Raw genomic sequence first — 20,604 nt, forward strand, 5'->3', positions numbered from 1 at the left:
ACACACACACACCACACACACACACACACACACATACATACATACATACATACATACATACATACATACATACATACATACATACGTACATACATACATACATACATACATACATACATACATACATACATACATACATACATACATACATACATACATATATCGGGCGCTGCACTAGTAGCGACCAGACGTGGTTTTTCTGTGTCCTCTAATAATTCCACTTTTGCTCGTTTATTTCGTCTGTGTTCGAGTTTGATGTTGGCAGTTGTTTTCTGAACTTTGATGTGATGTCTATCATTATTTTTTGGCGTCTTTGGATTTGGTGTATATGCTCTACCCGACCAGCATGGCAGCAATGGCCACGTCACTTCCATCTACTACAGTCGTGAGTTACTTTTGAACTTTCGCTCATATAGTGATACTAGTGCTTTTTGTCTCGATAACCTTCCTGATGAAGTGAGACTCGACTACCATGATATCAAGGACAATAAGGAGAAAATGAACAGGAGAAAAAGAGGAAAACGAGGAGGTGTTAGGAATAGACTGAAACAGAACAAAACAAGACCACCACTGCCGTCTATCATCTTATCTAATGTACACTACATTCGCCCAAGTCCCAATAGCAACTTTGATGAATTGCAAGCAAATGTACGTTGCATGACCGAGTTCAGGAATGTATGTGTTCTCTGTTTTTCGGAAACTTGGTTGTGCTCTAATATCACGGATGACAGCTTATTTATTGAAGGGTTTGGTGTACCATACAGAACTGACAGGGACAAAACTGTGACTGGAAAATCAAGAGGAGGTGGAGTATGTGTGTGAACGAAAAGTGGTGCAGTAAAGGCAGTGTGACTGTTCGAAAACAGCTATGCACACCCGATGTAGAACTACTCTCAGTATCACTTCGACCTAGATACTTGCCACGGGAATTCGGACAGTTGTTTTTTACTGTTGTTTATGTCCCTCCATCTGCCAACACTTCGAGTGCGGCTGAACAGATCGCGAAGACTGTCAGATCACTGCAGTCTTTATCACCCGACGCACCAAATTTTGTTTTTGGGGATTTTAATTCCTGCAATCTCCGTTCAACATTGCCATCTTTGAAACAGTACATTTCTCTGCCGACTCGATTGAATAAAATTCTTGACCAGTGTTATGGAAATATCCCAGCTGCGTATAAACCAGTGCTGTGTCCTCCAATCGGCACCTCGGACCACAACACCATTCATCTTATTCCTGCATATCGACCCAAAATACGAACGGACAAAGTCGTTAAGAAAGAGGTGAAAAAATGGTCATCAGTAAGTATTGAAGAGCTGAAAGGTTGTTTTGAATGTACTGATTGGGATTTGTTCATTAGCACCAGTGCTGATGTCAACGAAGCAGCAACTGTCATTTCTGATTACATTACTTTCTGTCAAGACATGATTATTCCAAGGCGTAATGTAAAAATATTTCCAAACAAGAAGCCATGGATTTCAAAATCCCTTAAAGTCACTCTTAAAGCCTTCAAATCTAACGATCGCCTTTAACGTAAGAGCATTCAACAAAAACTTAGGAAAGAAATCAGAGAAGCTAAAAAGCAGTACAAGGATAAAGTAGAAGCACAGTTTACATCAGGAAATATGTGTGATGCGTGGAAGGGACTGAAGACATTATCTTGTCTGAATAAAGCCAAAACAAATTGTGATAGTCTGACTTTTTTGGAACAGGTACAAATGGCCAATGAATTAAATCAGTTCTATTGCCGCTTTCATAAGCTCGATTTCAGTAATGAGATTGATAACACCAGATCTGATCTTCAGCAACAGCTTGGAGATAAGGGTGATTTCGATGTTAGTGAGGAAATGGTCCTATCAGTTCTCAGAAAAAAATTAAAGTAAAAAAAGCATCAGGCCCTGATAATATATCCGGTAGAACTTTAAAATCTTGTGCCCATCGACCTGCCGGAGTCTTCAGTAAATTGTATACCTGCTCTTTAAAAGTTCATTCAATACCCTCTATTTGGAAAACTTCAATTGTCTGTCCTGTTGCTAAAATCGTAATCCAAGCTGTCTGAACGACTATCGTCCAGTAGCACTTACCCCAATCGTAATGAAGTGTTTAAGCGCATTGTCCTCAGGTATCTCATGAATTATACTGACCCACATCTTGACCCGTACCAATTTGCATACAGAAGTAACAGGAGTACAGATGATGCCACACTTGCCCTATTACATAACGCCTACAGTCATCTTGATAAACCAGGTTCATTTGTACGCATCTTATTTATTGACTTTTCTTCTGCATTTAACACCATACAACCTCATCTGATGGCTCAAAAATTGTTAAATCTCGATGTCCACCCTAGACTTATTCTTTGGATCATTGACTTTCTTGTAAACAGACCCCAGACCGTTCGTTATCAGAAAGCAGTCTCTGACTTTCGTTCTACCCTTTACAGGTGCTCCGCAAGGTACTGTTCTTTGACCCATTCTTTTACCCTTTATACAAATGACTGCACTGGCAGTGAGTCAACTCCACTTATTAAATATTCTGATGATTCCGCCCTTGAAGACTTGTCTAGTTCCGATGATGTGTATTTTAGGGAAGTGGCCAAATTTGCATATTGCTGTAAGGCAAATCACCTAGATCTTAATGTTAAAAGACAAAAGAGATGGTTATAGATTTCAGAAATAACCCTCCGGAAATTCCAAGCCTTTCCATTGATGGTACCATGGTGGAACGTGTATCCGAGTACAAATATCTAGGTACTATTTAGAGGATAAACTTAATTTTAAAGCACACGTTGACTCAATAAATAATAAATGTCAGTCACGAGTATATTGTTTACAGAAACTGCGCTCACTTGGTGTAAGTCTGGATACTTTAAGAAATTTCTATCGCAGCTTTGTAGAATCTGTCCTAACTTTTTCATTGATATGTTGGTTCGGGGTTTAAGTGTGAATTGTAAAAAATGTTTTTGGCAGAGTTGTTCGTGTGTGTAGTAAAGTCGTCGGTGAAAGCAAACAAGCCTAAATGAATTATACACCTGTAGGATCACAAAGAAAGCCAACACAATAATAGATGACAAGCGTCACATTTTATCAGGATTTTTTGAATTACTTCCATCTGGTCGCCGGTTTTGTGTACGAAAATCGAAAACAAGAGAACAAAAAAATAGTTTTATACACAGTGCAATTAACATTTAAACTATACAAAATGAGAAATTTTAAACTTGCCATGTGTTAAATTTATTTTTACATATCATAAATGTCCTTGCTGTGTGGCTGTCATTCGTGTATGTATATGTATTTGTATAGTTTTTCTTTTTATCAGTCTTGTTATTACTTTTCTGTATTTTTATAACCACGTTTTAATTTCTCTGTACAGAGATAATAAAGTTGTCTTGAATCTTGAATCTTGAACATACATACATACATACATACATACATACATACATACATACATACATACATACATACATACATACATACATACATACATACACACATACATATATACAGACGCCACCGACTCACCATATAACCATATAATCTCTTTTAGGTATTTATATGCATACCAAGTATGAGCAAAAAATGTGATTCATTACCAGAGCTATAGTGGTTACTTTTTTCCACTGCCACCCCTTAACACATTGTAGAGTTCACACACCCTCGGGACATGGGACAGGTAAATTTAATTTAAAATTAGTTGAATCATATAACCGAAATATTTGGACTATTACAATTTAGGTAATCAATGTTTTTTGTCACTTTATCATTATTACAAATGTGACATAGTGTAGCTATTTTATGTTCAGAATCATGACCTAAGTTGGCATACAATCACAATTTTTTACAGTGTAGAGGTAGACACGCACGACCTATGTGGTAAGTGAGCAGTCAAATTTTCTCCTGCCAAACATTATATTATAGCAAGAATTTACGAACATAAATCAGGTTCAAAGCCACAACGTAAAACACCCAGTACTGGTCACCTAGCGGGGATGCCACAGACAAACTGAACGGCCAAATAACACACATGGATAATTACCAGGGATTTTTACTATTGTTCATCAGGACAACATAACTTCAATAGATGGTGATATCTCTTTGAATTAGGATTAGCAAGGATGTTTTATAAACTTACATCATCGGCAGCAAAAAGCATTAGAGTTCTTTGCTCTTTGATATCATCTAGTTGATAATAAGAGGGAAAAGAGGTTAGCGAAATAATAGAAACTTTTACAATAGCTATTGCCTTGTCGTTACAATACATAACGTCTGGTTAATCTCTGGTTTCAAACAAAGAACATAGTTCAACAGCGATGGTTATGATTACTACCAAATGTTACAAATAAACCTCAAGAACAAAGCGACTTTCTGTATATCATTATTTCTTATTTTGTTTAACTATTTCAAAATGCTGATAAATACATCTGATTCAGTAAATTTTTAAACATATTAAAAATAAAATAAAAACTTTATTCCCCGTCTGTCAATATCACTTTGTAATTTTTAAAGTACAAAAAATAGTTTTGACATAAATTTACATGTGGATATATGTAGCTACTGTACTCGTCCGAGTATAAACTCTTCTCATGTATAAGCCCTTCACTGATTTTAAAGGATTTTTGAAAATGCATTAAATCCGTGTATAAGCCCCTACCCTAGTTGAACTCAAATTAAGAAAGGTTAGAGAGTAGAGTTGGTCATTAAACTTGGTAAAATTACACTTAGATTAAAGAAACTATTAAATGTTATAGTAATGGGAAACTGGAGTTCCCATGACAGCATCGTAAGGAAAATTACACGTTTTTCAAGTATTTTCTTGATTCTTTGACCCTGCTAATCCCTGTTGCCTAAATAGAATAGTCTTCTTACTATACACATCCTCAGTCATGTCCGCCACTTTTTATTTTCATTCACGACCACGATGTTTTCATCCTCTAAACATGCAGTTTCATTTGTTTGAAGCAATACCCTTTCATCTGTGAAGACTTTTACCTGGTGACTATAACAATTTTCACTGCTATGTTATTGTTTTTACAAGATGTAGACCGTTTGATACAGGAATGTTGAGTTGCTTTTCCGTGCAGTCAATGCATGCCTGTTGATCAGCAGCACACACGACATCTTTGGTGCAAGTTTTGGAGTTTTTTCAAAAGCTTAAATTTCACAAAAATGCAAATTTTGCATCCAGAGATTGTGTAAACAATTTCTTTTGATGTGTAAGTCGATTTTGAAAGTGATTGGAAGTTCGAGTGGTGTTCAAAAAATCATGCATAAAATTAGCATAAATTAAGCGTCATGGCAAATAACATAGAGTTGCTCGGGAATGAGTCCCTCCCCCTAGTTTTTCCGCCATTTTGTGTTGCCAAACCAGGATCTTATACTTGGATGAGTACGGTAAATGTAGAAAAACCGGGATGTACAGTGTGTCGATTCGTTGTGCATTATGACAGATAATACAATGTTTCTTTAGGTTACTACCTTTCCTTGATATTTCCTGTGAAAAAGTAAATTCTATTTTAAATGTGGGCAGATTGTCCCCTTTAAAGTTACAGGTATTAACGCAAAGGAACGACATGGAAGCAAGTGTTTGGCCGAAATCCTGGGTTTATGCTGTACTGCCATGGACGGGGCGACGAGGCGTCGTAGCACCCTGGACGACGGCACCAGACACCTAGTATCGCGCATCAGGCAACATGCTACCGGGCACCCGCTACCGGCCTATGACAGTACACCCCTGGAGCTCTATTCTGTAAAAGCTATTCATATAGAAGACGTACAGTACTCTTTTATTGTGAGCTGCTACCCTACGGCGAGGCACGCTTTATTATCATTATTTTTTTTGCGGAGGGTGGATGGGAATTTTGCGGTGTGAACTTGAACGTGGTAGAAGTTGAAATGGGCGATATATAGCGTTAATCACACTGATATGCGCATGGATAATGACGTGGAAAGAGTGACGCAAGTAGTTTAGATAACGGTAAATGAGAGCAGGTGGCCTATTAGGTTGTCTCAAGTGTACTAGCGAGTGGTAGGAGTGGGCGACGCATGGTGACCCACACATATCAAAGGTGTAGACCCTTTTCCCTGTGTCCATCCAGATGTTAACAATGATTATAGCAAAGCTTTAATCACCATTACATTTTGTAGATGACCATATTGGACATAGACAGGTTGTTCAATCGTTTAGTTAGCAAAATCTAATAGGCTAATCAAATCAGAGTATTTGTATTTTTACCTTTTCCATACAGTGATGTTGATATATAAATCTTTTCCATTGACTCAAGAAGTTTGCTGATCATTGCCTTCTGTTCCTGATGCACACTCGTATCTGCTACTACATTTTTGTGTTTATTCAATGTGCTTTCAGTGTGATGTTTTTTTTTTAGCTGATGCTTAGCTTGACTCAATCGTTTAGCAGTTTTCTTAAGCTTCCTTTGCAGTTTCGTACATCGCAATTTCAAAAAGGCCTTCTCACCCTGTGCTTCTTCAGAAGACAGTCAAAAATTGATTTGTCTGCTACATCCGTGATAAATTGATCTTCCGGGTCTGCAGAAAAGAGAAATAGATTTTCATATTTATTTATCAGTGGCCTATACTAAGCCTGATGGGCGTGGGCCCATATTCATTCATTCAAATTCTGTTTCAACATGATCATCATGATCATCATCATGATCATCATCATCTTCTTTACTTATCTATTATGGTGTTAATTTAGAGGAATTGTTATGCATGGTTGTTGACTTCATGCAGCTGAAGCTTAACAGACTTCATAAACTAATGTTTCTTTACACAAATATTCTTATAATGTGCAAGGGTACATGTAGAGCTTCAAAACTGACATTGATTGTAAAATTGAGAGGTCTGCAATGTTATCAGCTAAACTCCGGGAACGTTGTGAAAGAAGTGATCACAAGTAGGTAAGGTTCTTTTGTTGACGTTTCCACTTTCAAGCGTTTTTAAACAGAGTTTTTGTTCATTGATTTGCTGAGTTTTCCGACAATAATTGTGACTTGCATTGCCGAAGACAGTCAGACCTGACTGAACGATCCTTGCATAGTCTGCCGTCGTCCGTCTTCGGCTAATGTGTTGCACTGCACTCACGTGTGAAATGTCTCGATGAGGATGTACCCTGTATGCAAGTGTTACTCAAGATTTTACTGCACTTACCCTCAGTCTCTCCAACCACTGTCTATAGCCGCGTGTTTACACGATGTTATTATATGAGGGTGACCTAGATCCACCACGATCAAAAAGTTCATTGACAATGTATGGCCAGTACATATTGAACTTGAAGCACAGATTCGGTTGATCAGTGTAAATTAGATTCGGTTCTTTCTTAAAATTTGTCTATTCTTAAAAACATTGACTAGCTGTTGCAGACCACATGATCAATTCCAAAGGTTAAACAATAGAAGGGGTAAAGGAGTGTATATACTCTGCCTCAAGTAAGATCTCTATTAAAATGCTTTGAATCACTAACCATTGAAAAAATGAAATCGCTTTAGAAACGGCCACTATCACCCTGATTTAGATAAAATGTACTTCAAAGTTAAATCGTCATAAATACAACAATAAATTTAAGCGAGTGAGCAAAATTCTCTCCGATTGATACCACTAATTTGTAAACGCAGATACCGCATATCACAGTGTTCATTTCGCTATTGTTTTGGGTACAGAAAGAATTAGTGAAGATGGATCTCGGTAGGGAGTATTCGGAACTTCGAAATGTTTCTGAATTCTACTACATTTTGTGTTAAAGGTGTTGCAGCAACTATCAAATCGCTCATGTTGAGTGTGTAGTAAACACTTTGCCTCAGGTCAGTATCTTTGAAAGCAAGTTGTTAGTAAAGCTCATAAATATCAAGAAATATTGTCGGCAAGGGCAACGTATGGCAACAGTGAAATTGAAGAGTCATCAGAATAACAGGTATGTAAACATTTCATTAAATAAAAATACTGTTAAGGCGATACCGAAGGATTCAAAGTGCTAAGCACCGGTTGCAAAGGTAATTTCCAAAATTAATCAAAATGAAAAGTTTTCATAGTTTTCTTTGCATAATAAAGACTTACAGAACCATACTATTCCAAAAGACGCAGGTTTGTTGCGCGATCGGTCAGTGACGTCACAAATATACAAATTTTCACAGCTCTACTTTAAAACATTTAAGCTCCTACAAATTTGCACCAAATTTCCCAAATTTTCAGAATGTAACACATGAGATACCAGTTTAGAGCCCCTAACAAGGATCAGGTTTAGGTTATCTGTTCAAGTATAAACGATTTTTGAACAGTAAAAAATCTACTGTGTCATAGTGGAATTGTTTAAGGATTTTATGGCGCTATCTCATAAACGGTCCAGAATTTTTAGAAACGCACGCTTATCTATATTCTCATGTATGACTCCAATAATCCTACCAAAAGCCAGCTTAATTGGTTTACAATTGAGAGAGTTGAAAGATTGTGAACATTTTCAAAATACCAGTAGTCGAAAATCCATAAACAACAACGGAACGGTAAGATTTTGCACATGCAAAATTGCGCCTTTGGAACATTGTCAGTTATAGCAACCAACGCGCGCTGTGAATCCTTCGGTATCACCTTCATGATGCTGTAGCTTCTCTAACGTGTGACCAGTTCAGCTAATTGGTTGTTGGCATTGAGTTGTTGGCAAATAATTGATAATGTAGGGGCATGAGGTGAGATATGGACCCTAAGAACCCAAAAGATCATTAAATATCTCAATACAGTATAAACTGTCTAAAGGTAGTTCAATGTGGAGAAAAATTAAATAATTCAGAAATAAGAATTAACATTCCGGAAATAGTAATGAGGCATTACACATTATGGATCACAAAAACAAATTGTACAACAACTACAGGTACCAAAGTCACTCAAGCCTCTCTGTTTTCAGGTCTTCAACAACCTTAGCTACAGCACATAATAAAACTACTGTATTCTTTTAGGTATGCATGTTAAATGTGCTCTATTGTCAGTAGAATGGACCAAATCAAGTGCTTGATTGTCCATTTTCATCTAAAGTCACAATCGAATATAAATCTAATATTTTGGTCCTTTTTAGTCCCAACGGACACCGATCGGTTTCGTCATGTCCATGCGTGCGTCGTGCGCACATGCGTGCGTGCATGCATCCGTCCGTCCGTCCGGTCGTCTGTTCACACAGATTTCTCAGTGAAGCCTGGAGAGCAATTTCATTCCGGATCACTCCTTGCGTCATACATATGCACGTCGATTTTTTGTGATCCGATTCAATATGGCCGTGTGACGGACATTTTATTAAAAAAGCGGGAACTATGTCATTGATATTGACTTTTTGAAAAAGCAACTGCACTAAATTTAATGAAACTTTGTAAAGATGTTCGTCACACAGGCCTCTGATAGCACACAGTCAGTATAGCATCAATTTATCGCTAATTTGCATAATTGATGATTTTTTGTATTTATGATGATAAGTCTAGAAACACTGCAGCATATTTTTTCAGATCTATAGCACAAGTAGACACTTAGAAGTGTCGAGGGAATTATGCTAATTTGCATATTTAATGAACTTTCCTAATTAGTGGGCTATCTCCAGAACAACTACATCAAATTTGATAAAACATGGTACATATATTGATTCTCAGTACTCTAATACTGAATAAAGACATTAAGCAGTATCATGTTAATTAATTGCTTACTTGCATATTCGATTCGATGAACTTTAATAATTAGTGTGATACGTCAAGAAATGCTGCATCAAATTTGATGAAATGTCGCACATAAGTTGATCTTTTGGGGGCGTAATTGAGTGCATATATATGTAGTAGTATCCTCTTAATTAACTGGCGTTTTCATATTTAATGAATTCTCGTCATTAGGCTGATTGTCAAAAATTGGTTTATCAAATTTCATGAAACTTGGTACAGACGTTGAGCTCACATTGCTTTAACATTTGGATGAAAACATGTATTAGTGTCATTCAAATTAATTGTTAATTACATATTTAATGAACTTTTCTAATTAGTTGGCTGTGTCCAGAAATACTGCATCATATTTGATTAAGCTTGGTACAGATGTTAATCTTTCAGTACTCTAATACTGTGCAAAGACATTAAGTAGTATCATGTCAATTGATTGCTAATTTGCATATAAGGTGAACTTTTATAATTACCGTGATATGTCTAGAAATGCTGTATCAGATTCGATGGAACGGGTCACAGATGTTGATCTTCTGAGTAGTGTTATGGCATGCAAAAACAGTAGTATCATGTCAGTTAACTGCTGATTTGCATCTTTTATGAATTTTTGGAAATTTCCTGATATGGCGAAAAACGAGTCATCAAATTTCATGAAACGTGGTACAGATATTGAGCTCACACTGCTTTAACGTTTGAGTGAAAACATTTGTTAGTGTCATATACATTATTTTTTGATTTACATATTTAATGAACTTTCCTAATTAGAGTGATTTGTCCAGAAACATGTTATCAAATTTGATTAAACTTTGTTCAGATGTCGATCTAACATTGCTGTAATACAAAGTAATACTTTGTGGTATCACTTATGAAATGTGGTACATGTGATAATCTGTCAGTGTTATAATAGAATGCAAATTAAAATGTTGGCAACATCTTGTAGATTACTTACTAAATGGCTTAGGTAATGACCTTTTGTAATTAAGGTGGCAGCCCACATTGGTGTTATGTTGTCACCAAAATGCAACTCATCTTTAAAGCCGCAACTTTCAATCCCAGTTTTTCACATTAGTTGAGTACTCCTCCCAGTCAAACACTTGGCCAGTACAATGTTTTATTTCTATAACATTAATTGCACAACCTGATCTCAACCTTTTGTCACCTTTTGCTAATCCTGCAAACAGAGTTTTTACAAGCGTTTGATTTACGGTGGGTTCAAATCGGCAGCGGTCATTGATTCCCCACCACCAACGCTCGAATTTCAAGAAAAATTATCTTCCAGTCGCGTTAAAATTTGAATATAACCACAGAGTTTGATCGGCAGCAGCTTTGCGTTGACCGCTTGGCAGTGTGTCTGCGTTTTTGCGGCCGGATAAAACTAAAAAGTGGCATTTTCTGGAGCGTGTGCCTGCATGATGCCTGTTTGGTGTCCGCTTACACAATCAACGCCGTCATAGCTTCGCGTTCTTTTAAAGGGAGGCTCCTCCTTATATCACAGACCCAATTAATGAACCAGACACTCTAACCTCTCCAAGGAATTATAATCAAAGAACCTATTAATAAGTTTGGACTTTGTCATTAACGATGACTTGCTTCAACTTATTTTTTTTCTGAATTTGGCAAAATAGCCATTTGTTTATTGAATAATGTCAATTAAGCTTGCTATTCCGGTATTAAAGCTGCTTAAAGACATGAAGTGGGATTACCTGTTTTTAAATATTGTTGGTTAACTGTGATAAAAATATGTAATGTGATTGGAAAAGTATTTTCAAATTTTGAAAAAAAAAATGCAATATTTAATCTTTTTGAGAATTTTTGCCTTTTTGGTAAAAGAAAACAAAAAATCCCATTTTTCTATTTTCCGGTCGAATTGCTAAAACTTAAAAACAGCTGCACAATACACCTTTGCATTTGGCGTGTACGTGCTCGCTAAATTGTGGATGCAGTATATTCCCTAGTTACTCACATGTTCATAGTAGAATTGGGTTCTAATTCTTTCATGTACTTTCGGTAAAACCCAAAACTGTATTTCTTATCAAAGGCATAACCTCTGCATTTTGGTATCTTTGAAAGATTTTGATTTGGAAGAAAATATGTTTTATCATATCCAATAAAATACGTGCAAAATATGTCATATGTAATTATGCTCACCAATTTATTTGCAAAATGGTTTTCGCTATTCGATGAATGTCTATTTATGTAATGGCAATTTTTAATTTCATTGAGTTTTTGAACATTTTGTATTTTTGCCCCTTCATTAGATTTCTAGATGTGATACATGTAAACTCAAAAGGACACGAACTCAAGCCTATACGAAAACCTGTTTTAGCCATAGAAGCAGCAGGTGTTGAAAGGTGAGTTATACACACTTTTGTTTATTTCATCATGTCTTGTCATATCCAGTCATGCCTCATGACAGTGGGTACTAGTTGCAAATTTGGTAGCCAATGGTACATTATACACATATTGACTGGTCATAGGGGTAACAACATACGCCTGTAACCCGAGGGACTGTGAGTCCCCCAAATAGTATGTTTACGAGGCTGAACGCCAAGGGAAAGAGTCTGTCTTGTTTTTGTTTTTGTTTTGTTTTTGTTTTTGTTTTTTGTTTGTTTTGTTTTGGCGGGGTACTCTGAGGTCGGAGGGATTGAAGACATATGCCGATGCAGCCCTCATGGCCTGTCAATATATATTTATAACTCACCTCATCCGCAGTAATGCATAAGAATGTACCATACACAAACTTGTCGCATGTAATATGTTGGAGTGGTTTGGCAAGAAAAAGTTCTTCTCGATAGGTTCCAAATATTCCTCCAAAATGTTCAATGCTCTTTTGATTATCATTTTTCATCAGTTTCAAGTCCTTGTTGGAAACCATAGCATTCAGTTCTTAAGAAAGTAAGATAAACCGAGAAATTTCTCGACTATGGTTTTGCTCAGTCGCAGATGACATCGTTGTTTACATTCCAGTTCAAGCACTTGCCAATAATATAGTTTTCGACGTCAGCGGGCACTATTTTAAGGAACTGATGACTGGCAGGCAACAGTTCCGACAAATGATGCCTGATGACATCATTAACATGGATCAGCACGAAAAGAAGGCATCAAACGCCACCATCAATTGGGGAATTGGAGTACAGACTGCAGAAGAGGTGTGTTATAATACTGTTTTAATTGCTATACACCAAAAATGAATGAAAACAACTCCCTCTTTGTTCCCAAGAAAGTGAAAGGAAGCATTCAAGGACGTAGTATGGAGTAAACGAGTCTAAGAACCCCCTATTGGAGCTACAGTCATTTGATAATGGCAAGTTAGTCATGTTGAAGCTTTTTATTATTGACACACACCTGGCCTTTTCTAAGCTGTGATCGGTCAAATCACTGTTATGTGGATGTGTCATTTTATGCTGATAAATTACATTACCATATCATTAACTGTCATCTGATTGGGTACCAGTACCGTCAGCTGTTGCCCGGGAATAAATTTTGCATGTGCACACACATGAAGAATTAACTAGAACCACCTGTCACTTGTATTGCAGCTTAACCCTTGCCAAAGAGATAATTTCGGTGACACAAAGAACATGTTGGCTTGTCATATCCAAGTAACAGCATGACTTCTGTCTTCTTTTGACCTGTGAGTCACCCCAAATGGCCTGTTATCCGAAACAGAACATGCATTTTCGTTGATTCACATTAAATCGGTAGATATCCATATGCTGGTACCCTCATGACTGGTCAATATGTGTACATATATACTGATGTCATGTGAGACATTGCCAATAATTCACAGTCAACCTATGTAACTAAGCAGAGCATGTACTGTTAGTTTGCTAGTTCTGATAGTAAGTGTTCAGTTCCAACTGAACTATGCAGTAAATACCGTTACCTTCACTGAAAACTATTGTCTGTATTTTGGTATTTTTACCAAGCATCACTACAACTCCTTTTTAACCCAGAAATGTCCGATGACGTCATAGAGTACCAGGGGGTCAGGGTGCAAAGGGTTAAATTACCCAAATCATGGCCAAAGGCTGGGTATCTTAAGTATTAATCTTCTTATGAATACTCATAAGAAGTATTCATACTCATGTTATACACGAACATTCAACACTTCCATTATATTACTATACTATCAAATTCTATTTCAGATCTCTTGCATTTAAAGACTACACAACATTGAACTGGGTTTCATCAAAATATTTTCCAACATGACCTTTGGGGTCATGACACTCATGACAAATTACAGGTGGAGCACAAGTTAAACGTATGTTGTTTACAGAAGTGACATATGAATTTAATCTATGCCTCACACTGTTCATTCATTAATTTGTGTGTTTAAGGATCAGAATTTGTTTCAAAAATTTTAAGTTGTCCTTACATTACTAAATGTTCTTTACCAGAATGTGTTGAGAAGTCAGTATTGTTAAGTTTCGGCATCAAATCACAGGTTATCAGTAAAGAGCAGCGTATTCAATCATGTGACAACTGTTGATAATGCAGCAACAACTTTAAGTCACTTGAAAAGAACTTCTCTACAATACAATTAGTAAACTGCCATGTTCGGCACAGACCAAAATCTTTGAACAGTTGACATCTAGAAAATTGGCAGAGTCAAATATTTCGAAAACAGTTCCTGGAGTTCCATTTCATATCCAGTTGTTCAGTTTGTTTGTTTTTTGTTTTTGTTTTGTTTGTTTTTGTTTTTTTGTATTAAGAAAAAAAATGTCTTTATATACAGCAATATCAATCCGAAAATAGCTCAAAATTAGAAATGATTTAGACTCGTGCATAAATAAGATGAGCATGCAAATTTTGTGCATTTCATTAGGAAAAGAGCCAAAGTTCAGGCACATACAAGTTACACAGGGTTCATGAATATGTACTAATTCAACTACTCAGAGCAAACTTAATGAGTTTTCACTGCATTATCTAGACAAGAAATGTCCAGGCAAGTAATATCACTGAGATTCCGCGATAGGACAGTCATCAACCTCCTATACCTGCACATGCCAATTACTCAGCCAAGGAACCACAAATTAATCTCTTTAAACTTAAACCAATGAAGAAAGCTCATGATTATGTAAAGTTAAAGAGCTGGTATATCTTTAATCTCTTTACAGGCATAAGACTGGACTGCATTAAAAAAACTCTATCTCCATCATTCATCCATAAATACCAGTTCGAGAGACAAGAGAATATAAGTTGTTGGGTCAAATGGCGGTGTTGTTGTGGCTGGAAATATCCCCAACCAATAGCTGCCATTGTGGCATCTTCTGTTAGTAAACTTAGGCTATACGTTTTTGCACAGCTATTGTTTACACTTAGTTTTCCCTATGTAAACCAAGTTATAGTTATCCTTGACTATTTGCTCTTTGATTGCTAATATACTTCATATTCGCATAATGCAAATCATTCTCTACAAATCATAACTCAGGGTTTGTGCAAATGTCATCGGATCTATTTTGTGCCCTGTTGCAAAAGCAACACGAAACAAAACAAAACTGTCTCAAATTTCACCATTTCCACAGGACAGAGACCTACTGAATTTTTTTTTTCGCGTTCTTATGGTCAATAGTTTTCTCACTGGCCGCTCGGTTTAACAACAAGTACCATAATACATGTAATATACCAGTACACAGTAATATTGTCATAATATGTTTCTTGGTGTTTTTGCTTGTTCATCAGAGTTACGTGCAAATAGATGAGGTAAATATCTCAAGGATAAAAAGAAATGATGAACAGAATGCCTTTCAATATCAAAACCCTCTTTATTTATAGTAATTATAAATGATTATAAATATCTTATTTGGCTCTTTCGTATGATGTAACATTCAATTTATGGAACTGAAGTACCGAATCAAATGATTTGAATACTCAATTGAGTTGCTGTTCCTTCTCATCAACACATTCAGATAGAGTTCATAGATTGGCTATGATGATCTGTACAGCAAGTCAAAGTATCCGTCCATCACCATTGCTCAAACATTCCCAGACTTATTTCAATCAAACTTACAAGCAGGAAAGCTCGTTGGTCTGCCTACTAAATGTAAATTGAACCATTATGACAAAAAGGCATTGTCCAACACCCATTTGCATAAGTTAACCATTACCTGCCTGAGCTGGCCAATGCCTCACTGATGTAATACTTGAAGATGTGGATTTTGTCAAAACAAAAGCATATATTTATTACTGTTATTTCAGATGCTGTGGTTCAGCTGTGCAAAGGATGAACAGAAGACCTGAGATTCAGAAATTTCTTAATGGACCTCAAGACAAGGACACAAACAAAAGAGGCACATTGAGAAAGGTGAGATCTACTGAAGATCCTTCATTTATTACAGCTTCAATACTAGAAGCAAAAACTGTGTGTGTGTGTGACTGTATATAAATATATATGTAGAGAGAGAGAGAGAGAGAGAGAGAGAGAGAGAGAGAGAGAGAGAGAGAGAGAGAGAGAGAGAGAGAGAGAGAATTGTTGTACTAAGAGGTTAATGGAAAGTAGCAGCCAGTTTTGGGTAAAAGTCCAAGACCAGGTTACATATTTGAGATGCGGAAAGTGGCCTCTATTTCATGTTAACCTCTAAGTACAAGCACTATAAAAATTTACTTTTCGGGAGTTTAGGGCAACTGTTTTTCTCAGAATGTGAGATAGCAGCTCTGTTTGGAGCAAGTCACTACGGCGCAAAGGCGCCCCATTTTGGGCAATACACTTTTCGGCACACATACATTGAATACGCGTACAGAGAGTAAAGTCCAACTCCCGCATCGTCTTGAAAATTTCGCCGGATTTCGTCGTTGCACAGTAAAATATTGATGAAAAGTTGCATATTCAATTTCCTTTATATGTTGCCCTTTCAATTATGATATTTTGGCAAGAATTTCACCGAAAAATTGCTAAAATACCTAAGCAATAATCGTAACAGCCGACAGCACAAACTATCGTTAACTTGTCATTTCATAAAAATAAGAGAGAAACTCAAAAATAAAACCATATAGTTTTAGTTAACCTTCATGAGATGTGTAATCTCAAATATTTAAAAAAATTACGGTGAAATGAAAAAGTTAAACAAAAGTTTTGTGGGTTTTTTTTCAGATGTATTTCTTATTTTACGATGCGGCGAATAACCTCAATTTTCCGTAGAAAACAATACCGTCCAATGTACAAACAGATTGCACACTTCTTACCCGTTCAAATTCGTCAAATCTCAGGGCTCGAAATTAACTTTTTCCCTGGTAGTCCACTTTGGCTACCATTTTCTGAAGTTGGTAGCCCAGTGACTTTGGCTGGTAGCCCATGCATATTTTAGTTCAGGGATATCGTTTTTCGTTTCCCAGACAAGAAAAGGCTATTTTTCTAGAATCTGCCCATAAACTGAATTTTCCATTCATTTGATGTGAATATTGCACACCTTTAATGCCAACGGAATCCGATATAATGGACGATAGTGATATTAAAAAGTTTGGTGACCTACTGACAACCCGTTTTACTCTCAGAGTTGTATGCAAATGTTGATAGTTGTCATGGCAACATAACCTTCTCAGCACTGGGACATACTGTAGGAGGGCTAAAATAGATCAAGGGCTTTCTGTAGGGAGGAGTCATGATTTCCGTGTGATTTTGATTGATATATTATGATCAAAATGTAACGAAAATGCGTTTTCATTGGCTATCATTTCCTGTGCCTGTCATTCAAGTCCGTCAGTTCAGATATTGAAACTTTGTTGCGAAGTTCCACCGCTCAACTTGTAGTCTTAGTAATTTGCTTAGCAAAGTTATATTCTGGCCTTCCTGTGTCCAGCTGGGTTGACTGTATTTTAGTTTAAAGGACAAAGTCGGCCATTTTTTCATGAATTTTGTTTGATACGAGATACTACTTATATTGTTTGATATGTCGAAATATACTGAAGGAACGGGTGACCGTGCATATATTGACCCTAGTTTTAGACACGATGCATGAAACAATCATAAAATGAATGAATGGTCATGACCATTTATTTATTTCATGGATTTTGGTAGCCCCAGAGAAAAGTTGGTAGTCTGTGGACGCGGGACTACCGCTTTTTTCGAGCCCTGATTCTGAACCAATGAGGGTAAAAAGTGGCACGGTGATTCTTTGATTGATATACAAAATTCATTTGGTTTTAGATTTTTGAATCTCTTGACGAAACTTGTTTTATTTGCATTGTATTTTTTTCGATTACTGGTATATACTCCTGTCGTCAATAAAATGGCGATCTGACAGCGTTTACATATACAGAACAAGGGTCTTAAATGGACGCATTTTAATCAGTAAACGTCTCGTAAGTTGTACAGACCAAATACCTGTCAAGTTGTTGTACCTGTAGTATATACACAATTTGGGCAAATATGAACGATGGAAACTGCAGAAAATTGGAAAAATAACAAAGAACGGGGGTTAATGGGCACAGAGTCTCCACTTTAGTCGAGTAGTGAATGTTATCGATCGATATTCTGTTATCCGAAATTGATACAGTGTTTTCTTGCTCACTCTCAGGTCGTTCCAGCTCACAGTGGTGCCAAACCTGGCAAAAGTGCGCTAAAATATGCCGAAACGTAATATTATTACCAAAACTGAAAAAAAGTGTCGTCGATGTAATTAATTTGAGTACAAGTAACCAACATATATGTTAAAGGTATGGTATATACGTCGACATATATGGGTAAATGTGGAAAAATTCATAAGGTAACCTGGTTACACGAGCGGAACGCGAGCAGATTTCGATCAATATACTATTGAAAATAAATTGATAAAATGTTCACTGTCGTCAATAGCGATCGACTGAAAGCACTCTCAGGTAGGAAACATGTTTTGTGGAACACTGTCCACTCAGGCATCCTTTCAGCCCGCAGTGGGTTACATCCCTTGCGTATCTGAGTGCTTTGCATGGTATAATTGCGATATTTGAATAACAGGTGGTACAAATCATCTTGTGGTGTAATGATCAGCAAAGGTCATTTATGAGGTAGAGTATTAGACATAGCGGGTATAAGATTGATTTGCACTTGTAGGGGAAATTCCTTAGTAATCACTCTGTAGGAATGTAATGTCATGAATGCACTAGTACTTAGTATTTCTGTAAAATGGCAGCACAGTGTAATGGACACCATTTTATTGCACCAAGAGTTACATGAGTTTAAAGGACAATAAACAAAGATTTCAGTTAACTAGATTCCACAATTGTGATTGCGTAACCTGGTATGCATGTTGCAATAACCAACATATGTGCTGAACCAATATTTTTCAAAATTGTCTACAGTTATACCATTATGAATGAGGCTTATTCGCAAATAATGGGAGGGATGGGTTTATGACGGAATAGCATCACTAGTGTTTGGAAGGATGTGGAATGTTTGATGTCTATCAGAAAGACAGTATTTTACTTAAACACTATTTTTGGAAAACCAACAATGACAATTTTAGTTTATACCAGTATGTTAACATGGTGTACTTGTGGTATATCACTTATGTACGTTATGTTCCAGAATCTTGGCTAAACATGATATTGTTGTCAAACCTGAAGAAGATATCATAGAATACATATATATAATCCCCCCTTATTCCGAACGAGTGTGGCTGCGTCGCGGACGAGTGATTCCCCGTGTAGCAGCCGTATCCCTCCGAGCCGAAGGCGAGGGGGGATACGGCCGTACACGGGGAATCACGAGATTATATGTTTATCACATGCATAGACCCAGTTTTTCTTGAATAAACCTTTGAGGAATGATAATTACTGGGAAAGAACGAGAGGGAGTATTTTACAAGAATTCATACGCTTGTGTTATGGGGTCATGGCTGGGTCACAGCTGACTTGACAGTGCTTAGCTGTACATGTCGAGGTTAACTGGAGCATGCCGAAGCTGCTCCTATGGATAATTAGCGTCTCTCGTAGGTCTTTTTCTGTGCGAATCAAGCGAAAATAGGAAAGAGTATGGATTTTTAATGCAAGGTATTTATTTAGTACTTACTATAACATCAATTTGAGTGAAAATTCATTCATAAAATTATTGGACGTGCAAGCGGGACGTCGCGACACTCAGCCGCAGTATGCAGTAAATACCGTTACCTTCACTGAAAACTATTGTCTGTATTTTGGTATTTTTTTACTATGCATCACTACAACTCCTTTTTAACCCAGAAATGTCCGATGACGTCATAGAGTACCAGGGGGTCAGGGTGCAAAGGGTTAAATTACCCAAATCATGGCCAAAGGCTTGGTATCTTAAGTATTAATCTTCTTATGAATACTCATAAGAAGTATTCATACTCATATTATACACGAACATTCAACACTTCCATTATATTACTATACTATCAAATTCTATTTCAGATCTCTTGCATTTTAAAGACTACACAACATTGAACTGGGTTTCATCAAAATATTTTCCAACATGACCTTTGGGGTCATGACACTCATGACAAATTACAGGTGGAGCACAAGTTAAACGTATGTTGTTTTACAGAAGTGACATATGAATTTAATCTATGCCTCACACTGTTCATTCATTAATTTGTGTGTTTAAGGATCAGAATTTGTTTCAAAAATTTTAAGTTGTCCTTACATTACTAAGTGTTTTTTACCAGAATGTGTTGAGAAGTCAATATTGTTAAGTTTCGGCATCAAATCACAGGTTATCAGTAAAGAGAGCAGCGTATTCAATCATGTGACAACTGTTGATAATGCAGCAACATTTTTAAGTCACTTGAAAAGAACTCTCTACAATACAATTAGTAAACTGCCATGTTCGGCACAGACCAAAATCTTTGAACAGTTGACATCTAGAAAATTGGCAGAGTCAAATATTTCGAAAACAGTTCCTGGAGTTCCATTTCATATCCAGTTGTTCAGTTTGTTATTTTTTTGTTTTTTTTTGTTTGTTTTTTTTGTATTAA

At 36.7% G+C, this 20,604-nt stretch overlaps 1 protein-coding gene across 2 annotated transcripts in view; it reads right to left on the minus strand.

The window, feature by feature from the left end:
• The window catches only part of LOC139124124 (uncharacterized), a 276,954-nt gene that overhangs the window by 15,384 nt on the left and 240,966 nt on the right, over nt 1–20,604 (minus strand). For both annotated transcript variants that reach the window (XM_070690267.1, XM_070690268.1), the window contains 2 exons: nt 6,232–6,542; nt 4,132–4,178 (listed from right to left, as the gene is read on the minus strand). In XM_070690267.1, coding sequence (XP_070546368.1) covers nt 4,132–4,178; nt 6,232–6,295 — 111 coding nt within the window. In that variant the 5' untranslated portion in view covers nt 6,296–6,542. The remainder of the gene's footprint in view (nt 1–4,131; nt 4,179–6,231; nt 6,543–20,604) is intronic.

This window comes from Ptychodera flava (genome assembly GCF_041260155.1).
Source record: "Ptychodera flava strain L36383 chromosome 23 unlocalized genomic scaffold, AS_Pfla_20210202 Scaffold_23__1_contigs__length_28996876_pilon, whole genome shotgun sequence".
NCBI classification, from domain to species: domain Eukaryota; kingdom Metazoa; phylum Hemichordata; class Enteropneusta; family Ptychoderidae; genus Ptychodera; species Ptychodera flava.